We start from the raw sequence: 7,994 nt of genomic DNA, 5'->3' as shown, positions 1-7,994 counted from the left end.
GGAACTGCAGAGACGCGCGGCCGAGCGGAGCCTGGGCTGGGAGGGGGCGGTCGTTTGGGGGCCGGGCCCTGGGTAGGGGGGACGGCACGCCGTGGGATGGAGGCGCGGGTACCTGCCTGTTGCCTGGTTGGAGGCCTCTGGCCGATAGAGGGAGCTGTGGGTCTGGCGGCCCCGATACCGCGGGCGCTTAGGTGGGACCGCGCGTGCGCGCGGAGCGGCGTACATATGCCGGGGTCCGCGCATAGCCCGAGCTGAGACTGCGGGCGGGGGCCGAGGCGCCGCCCATTGTCCCGCCCCCCGGGACCGCCTATTGTGCCGTGACGCTTGCGCCGCCCTCGCGGCCTGGCGGGGGAGGGGCGACCCGCGCCGCAGTCAGCGTCGCCGCCATGGATCTAGGTGGGTGTTCGGTTCCTCTGGGCCCGCGTGGGCCGCGTTGAGCAACCGGCGACCAGGCAGTGCTGAGTGGGCCCGGGCTGAGGGAGACCTCCGGGCCGGGGAGGGGTTTGGGAGGGCGGGGGTGTCTTGGAGACCGGAGGTCGGGGGGCCGGGCTCTACCCGCCGCTCTTCCGCTCGCCTCTTGCCGGCTCCAGGCCCCTTTCCACGTGAAGGGGCCAGCGGATGTGAAGTTAGCGTTCGCGAGAGTGGACAGGTTCGGGCACGTGCTTTGGAAAAGGCCGGGCTCCGGCGGCGCCCCGGGGAATCCCGTATCCCCAACGATCTCATTTATTGAACGTCTACTAAGTTCTTGAGCAAGCGTTGAGGTCCTCGTGGATAAACGGGGATGATGATACCGTATCAGCCTCACAGAGTTTGGGGGAGTTTTCACTGAGATCACGTGTGTACAGTGTCGAGTCCGGTGCCTTGCGCAGGGCTAGCGTTCTTCAGACCAGCAGTTGTGGGCACGAGTTGCAGCAGCCGAGGCGGCAACGTGCGTCTTGATTCTCCAGATGCCAGGTCTGGGAGAAGGGAGGGGACAGCTGGTATAAATCGGTGGCTCCTTGCCCAGCCTCCCCCGCTGCTGGATGTGCTCTTAAGGGCATAAGACCAAGAGCTGTTCTGGGAGAGCTGGGGTGAGGCTCCCCAAGATGTGCCAGTATTAGTAGGCTGTTGAGAAATGTTCTGGTCCCTGTCCCCAGCCAGCTGTTCCGTGGTGGAAAGGTAGAGTTGGAAGAGTTTGGAGCCCTGCAGCTGTGGTGATCTCTGTCCCAGCCCACTGCTTTGCAGTTCCGACAACCTGAGCAAATTGTTTGAGTCTTAATGTTTCCATCTCTAAAACAGGAATGGTCCTCAAAATGTTGATCTGACGATGAAAAGATACACATACCAACTAGCACAGTGCCTGGTACAGAGTAAGCGCTTAAACATAAGGAGCGGGCACTCACAAGCGCCAGTTAACCATTCGTGATAAAACACTTGGGATTCGCCCAGCCATTAACTGCTTCTGGGACTTACTCCTTCAGGTGGCATGAGTATATACTTACCGTCTCTGGAAGGTGGGTCTCAGGGGCCAAACATCTCAGCTGAGCAGGTAGAGCAATAAAATTAAATTTACAGAGTCAGAAGGGAGCCTTTTGGGGGGCCCTGGGAGAGCAGCCTGAACCAGAAAGAAAGGCCAGAACCCCCAGGGAGACCTCTCAGCAACCTGGCTCTTCCTGGGAGTCTGCCTCAGCCACTGGGCACCAAGATGGATTGCCTTCACCAGCGGGTTGCATAGGAGTGCTGTTCCAGATGGAAGGGGCAGGATAGTCTCCTGACCCATGAAAATGGGGAAGCTGTGTTCTTGAGGGCCTGAGGGACTGAGGAAGGGGCCCTGGGAAAGGGGAGAGGGGTCAGGAACATTGAAGAGTGAGCAATGTTTGTACGATGATTTAGTTTCTGGCCCAAAGGAAATATACCTAAGAAAGACATGTCCTGTTTCTGAGCTGGAGGAGGCAAAGAATAGGGACAAGATTCTGGTCCTGGCAACAGTGGAAAGGTTTGGGAGAACCAGCGTTTATCGAGCACTTAGGCTCTTTGTAGCCTGATTCTATTTTGTAGTACGCGGGCCTCTCACTGTTGTGGCCTTTCCCGTTGCAGAGCACAGGCTCCGGACGTGCAGGCTCAGCGGCCATGGCTCACGGGCCTAGCCGCTCTGTGGCACGTGGGATCCTCCCGGACCGGGGCACGAACCCGTGTCCCCTGCATCAGCAGGCAGACTCTCAACCACTGCGCCACCAGGGAAGCCCTGTAGCCTGATTCTTAATTGTATATATCTTACCTAACCCTCAACAGCCCTGGAAGATGGGATTGGGAGCCAACAGTGGGTGTGGACCCAATGCCAGGGGCTTGACTGTATGTATTATTTGATCCTCAGGGTCATAATGTGAAGTCTGTATTATCCCCACATATGCAGAAGTTCAGAGAAGTAATCTGTCCAAGATCACACCACTTCCCCCCCCATCCCACCCCGGTACGCGGGCCTCTAACTGTTGTGGCCTCTCCCGTTGCGGAGCACAGGCTCCGGATGCGCAGGCTCAGTGGCCATGGCTCACGGGCCCAGCCGCTCCGCAGCATGTGGGATCTTCCCGGACTGGGGCACGAACCCGTGTCCCCTGCATCAGCAGGTGGACTGTCAACCACTGCGCCACCAGGGAAGCCCACACCACTTTTAAATGGCTGAGCTAGGAGTTAAACCCATGTCTAATTAAACATCCCAAGATGCCTTCCTTGCTAAGTCTGTGTCAACTCAGGGCTCACTGAAGAAGGACTTTTCTGAATCTAGTACAGTATTTTTTTCTATCTACTTCTTGGCTTCTACCAGAGAACCAGGACCATTAGTAGCTTATTCTCTTTGATGGAAAGAGCTGTGGGAATTGAACTGTTTCCCCAAAAAGCAGAACGTTTGAAATCTGTTTCCAAGACAAGGCTTTAAGAGAAAAAAGAGAAGCAGGGCTTGTCTGAGTGCTGCTGTGCAGACAGTCCTGGTCCACGCCCTTCCTAGTCTGTATCGGTACTTAGAAGCTCAGTTGTCAAGTCCTGCAGTAAGTACTTGGTGGCCGCTGTAGTTTGGTACTGTCCTTGCGCGCTCTCTCTTTCTCTCTCTCAGCCAGCCCTTCTTCCCCAAATCTTCTGCTGGCCCATCCTTTGCTGGAGGGCCTTGCCTCTGGGCAGGCTCCTTCCTGAGTCACATTTCAAGGTTGACTTGCCTCCTGAGCTTCAGCCCTGTGTTTCCATTGCTGGAGGACGTTTCTACCTTAATGTTCTACCTCAAACTCCAAATGACCAAGACGTATCAGTGTTCCTTCCAAGCACATCTCTCGTGTTCCCTGTTTGCAGTAGTGCCCGTTGTCTTCCCAGGTCCAGGCTAGAGAGCTTGGGAGTCCTTTTTTATTCCTCAGGTTAATCCTTTGACTTCAGCTTTGCAGCGGGTCCTAGAACCATCCCTTCTTCCCCCTCTCCCACTGATTTCGTTCAGAACCCTTTTCATCTCTAACCCTAATAATGACAGCCTGCTGACCAACTGCTGCCTCTCCCTCTAACCTCTGCTTGCTGTTCTGAAAATTTTTCACCACATTCTATCCTATTGGACTTCTGTCTGTGCAGGACCTTTGAATATCTGTGAAGAAATGACTGTTCTGCATGGGGGCTTCTTGCTGGCCGAGCAGCTGTTCCGCCCCAAAACACTGGCAGAATTGACCAAGTCTGACTGGGAGCATGTCGGGCGGCCGATTGTGGAGGCTCTGAGGGAGATCTCCTCTGCCACGGCCTGCTCCCAGCCCTTCGCCTGGAAGAAGAAAGCTCTGATTATCATCTGGGCCAAGGCTCTGCAGCCCTACCCTGTCACGCCTTCTGACACTGAAACCCTGTGGCAGGAAGATGTGTTCTTCTCCGTGGGCAACATGATCCCCACCATCAACCACACGGTCCTCTTTGAGCTGCTTAAGTCCCTGGAAGCTTCCGGACTCTTTATCCAGCTCCTGATGGCCTTGCCCACTACTGTCTGCCATGCAGAACTAGAGCGCTTTTTGGAGCACATGACTATCGACACTTCTTCGAAGGATGTGGCCTTCTTCCTCGACGTTTGGTGGGAAATGATGAAGCACAAGGGCAATCAGCAGGACCCCCTGCTCTCCCAGTTCCGGACAATGGCCCATAAGTACCTGTCCTCTTCAGATGAGTTCTCCCACCCTCCAAAGAGGTTTAAGTCCGACCCGGATGTGTGTCCTACCATGCCCCTGCTGGGCATGCTGCTCACTGGGCTGAAGCAAATCCAGGATAGGATCCTGTGCCCCGGGATGAAGTGTTGCGCCTTGGCCAACTTGGCTGACATGCTGACCGTGTTTGCACTGATGGAGGACAACCCCCAGGAAGTGTCTGCCACTGTGTACCTAGACAAACTGGCCACGGTGATCTCCGTGTGGAACACGGACACCCAGAACCCATATCACCAGCAGGCACTGGCAGAGAAGGTGAAGGAGGCAGAGCGGGACATCAGCCTGACCTCACTGGCCAGGCTGCCGAGCGAGACGATCCTCGTGGGCTTCGAGTTCCTGCGCAGCCTGCTGCGGGAGTGGCGGGAGGAGCTGCGGGCCACGCTCGGTGGCAGCCAGGGGACGAGCTACAGCAGCTACCGGCTGTGCGACAGCCTGACCTCCTTCGGCCAGAACCTGAAGCTCTACCTGGACACCGCTAGCCTGTCCAAGGAAGAGAGGCAGGTGGCCTCTGAGCTGGCGGAGTGCGTGGGTGACTTCCTGAAGGACACGAACAGGGTGCTGAAGAACAAGGGCTTTGAGAAGGACATCACTGCCTCCATCGCCATGGCCATCATCGAGCAGAAGTTGGACCGGCACATGGAAATGTGCTACATTTTCGCTTCTGAGAGGAAGTGGGCCTTCTCGGATGAGTGGCTGGCCTGCCTGGCCAGCAGCCGGGCTCTCTTCCAGGAGCCCAGCCTGGTGTTAGAGCTGCTGGAAGCAGTGGTGGACGTCAGCGCGGCAGACGGGGCTGTCCCCAGACCCCAGATCAAACAGGTCATCGACTTGATCCTGGAGTGTCATGCACACCTCTCACTGCCAGATAAAAATAAAGTCCTCTCGGGCGTCCTGCTCTCCTGGGGGCGCAAGGGCCTCTCTGAGAAGTTGTTGGGTCACTTGGAGGGGTTTCAGGAAGACCTCAACACGACTTTTAACCAGCTCACGCAGAGCGCTTCTGAACAGGGCTTGGCTAATGCCATCGCTTCTGTGGCCCGCCTAGTCATTCTGCACCCGGAGATCACGGTGAAGAAAGTGTGCAGCATGGCCGTGGTCAACCTTGGCACCCACAGGTTCCTGGCTCAGATTCTCACCGCCTTCCCCGCCCTCAGGTTCGCGGAAGAGCAGGGTCCAAATCCCTCCACGACGATCGTGGTGTCCTGCCTCAAAGAAACAGTCTGGACGAAGTTCTCTACACCCAGGGAAGAGAAGCAGTTTCTGGAGTTCCTGAGATGCCTGGTGAATCCTGTGAAGCCCCAAGGGATTCCAGTTGCTGCTCTTCTCAAGCCAGATGAGGTGCTAAAGGAATTCGTCCTGCCTTTCCTGATGCTCGACGTCAAAGAGGTGGACCTCAGTCTGAGGATCTTCATCCAGACTCTGGAAGCAAACACATGTCTAGAGGAATACTGGCTGCAGACCTGCTCTCCGTTCCCACTCATCTTCAGCCTGTGCCAGCTCCTGAATGGCTTCAGCAGATACTGGCAGCTCACCAAGGAGAAGCGCTGCCTCCCCCTGGACGGGAAGGACCTGGTGATCCACATCCTGGAGCTCCTCTGTGAGGTGGTGTCGGCTAACGCCGAGACCTTCTCCCCGGACACCTGGGTCAAGTCCCTGTCCTGGCTCCACGGGAAGCTGGAGCAGCTGGACTGGACTGTGGGCCTGAGACTGAAGAGCTTCTTTGAGGGCCACTTCAAGTGTGAGGTACCAGCCACGCTCTTTGAGATCTGCAAGCTTTCTGAGGACAAGTGGACCTGCCAGGCCCGCCCCAGGTATGGGCCCGGCACAGGCCTCCTGGCCTGGATGGAGTGCTCCTGCATCTCCAGCAGCATCTCTGAGCAGATGCTCGCCCTGCTGGTGGTGGATGTGGGCAACCCTGAGGAGGTCAGGTTGTTCAGCAAGGGCTTCCTGGTGGCCCTGGTGCAGGTCATGCCGTGGTGCAGCCCCCAGGAGTGGCAGTGCCTTCACCAGCTGACCAGGAGACTGTTGGAGAAGCAGCTCCTGCATGTCCCCTACAGCCTGGAGTATATTCAGTTTGTCCCTCTGCTCAACCTGAAGCCCTTTGCCCAGGAGCTCCAACTCTCCGTACTCTTGCTGAGAGCTTTCCAGTTTCTCTGCAGCCAGAGTTGCCATAACTGGCTCCCTGTGGAAGGCTGGAGCCATGTGGTCAAGCTCCTCTGCAACAGCCTGACCAACCTCCTGGACTCTGTTCGGTTGATACAGTCAGTTGGCCCTTGGGCCCAAGGACAAGAGCAGGACCTGACCCAGGAAACCCTGTTTTTTTACACCCAGGTGTTCTGTCACGTTCTGCACATCATGGCCATGCTCCACCAGGAGGTGTGTGAACCACTGTATGTTTTGGCCTTGGAGATCCTCACCTGCTACGAAACCCTGAGCAAGACCAACCCTTCTGTCAGCTCCTTGCTCCAGAAAGTAAACGAGCAGCACTTCTTAAAGTCCATCGCCGAGAACATTAGCCCCGAGGAGCGGCGCCAAACCCTCCTGCAGAAGATCAGCAACTTCTGACCTTCGTGGGTCAGAAAACAGCTGGGCCTCAACCTGGCCAGGTCTACGGGGGCTACAGCTGAAAAACACAAATTTTTCGGTTATGTGAAATTTTACACAAGCCCAAAAATCTGACGACATTGTAAAGAAAATAGTTTCTTAGGTATTTGTAACATACAGATTGTAATAAAATTCTCTTTTGAGTTTTATCTTGCCTCTTTTGAGACTTTCTTATCAATAGTCTAGGCTCATCAGTACACGCTGAAATTGGGCGCAGCCAGTCGTGAAGATCAAGTCAAGCTGGGAGGCGCGTGTTCATCACTGGGCTTCTCCACCCTAGAATCTGGCAAATAAGTCTAAAGGTGAACCCACCCAGGTGGACTGACTACAAGGTACGTGTGTTCTGTTGCACTGAGAGTCTCTTTAAGAGTCATTTCGCCGTATCTTGGAAAGGGCAGGAACTAGGAAAGGGACTCTTTTCTGCTACCAATTGGCCATGTGATTTGTGTGCGCACAAGGCCTGCAACCAGTGTAAAAGGAGAGGGTTGGACCAAGAACATGAAATGTGGGGTGGGTGGGAGGGAGGTCAGTGACCTCAGGAAAACAGGTCTCTTCTGAATCGAGGACTTCTGCCCCACAGTGTTAACGCTGTCCATTCAGTGGATCTCAAAGGGGCTGTGCTGATACTGTCTGGTAATCACCACAGAGACGTGTTTAAAGGATGGGTGTAATTATCTTCTGCCTGGGGTGGGTTGTCATGGGTGGGTTGGTTGTTTGGTTTTTCTGTTTGTTTTATTTATCTATCTATCAGGTCTTAGTGTGGCAAGTGGGCTCCTTAGTTGTGGCTCATGGGCTCCTTAGTCGTGACTCGCCAGCTGTTTTAGTTGCGGCATGCGAACTCAGTTGCGACATGCATTTGGGATCTAGTTCCTTGGCCAGGGATCGAACCCTGGCCCCCTGCACTGGGAGCGTGGCGTCTTAACCACTGCACCACCAGGGAAGTCCCGGTTGTCACGGTTTTGAAGAACATGTGGGAGCAGGGAATGGTGTGTGCAAATGCGTGCCCAGGATATATTCCAGGACCATGAGGACTCGTGAGCGAAGTGTTTAATTGGGAGGCAAGGAAGGACAGCTCCATACCCCCATCACGGTGAGGCAGGATTCAAGTTCTCTCCCCCCGCACCTAAAGTGGGCTGGCTCTGTCTGCGGCCTACAATTGGGTTTCCACCCTCCTGACTCCTAGTTGGGATTCACCTGGGAAGA

General features: G+C 55.5%; 1 protein-coding gene across 1 annotated transcript; it reads left to right on the top strand.

Annotated features, from left to right (window-relative positions):
- Positions 1-377: 377 nt before the first annotated feature.
- GEMIN4 (gem nuclear organelle associated protein 4) lies at positions 378-6,895 on the top strand. Its single transcript, XM_082679662.1, has 2 exons — positions 378-396; positions 3,583-6,895. Exons 1-2 carry the CDS (start codon positions 387-389, stop codon positions 6,750-6,752), a joined length of 3,180 nt encoding a protein of 1,059 aa, XP_082535788.1. The 5' UTR covers positions 378-386; the 3' UTR covers positions 6,753-6,895.
- Positions 6,896-7,994: the final 1,099 nt, after the last annotated feature.

Source organism: Grampus griseus (genome assembly GCF_964374135.1).
Source record: "Grampus griseus genome assembly, chromosome: 20".
Taxonomy (NCBI): Eukaryota; Metazoa; Chordata; class Mammalia; order Artiodactyla; family Delphinidae; genus Grampus; species Grampus griseus.
This window is presented reverse-complemented; position numbering and strand designations above follow the sequence as displayed.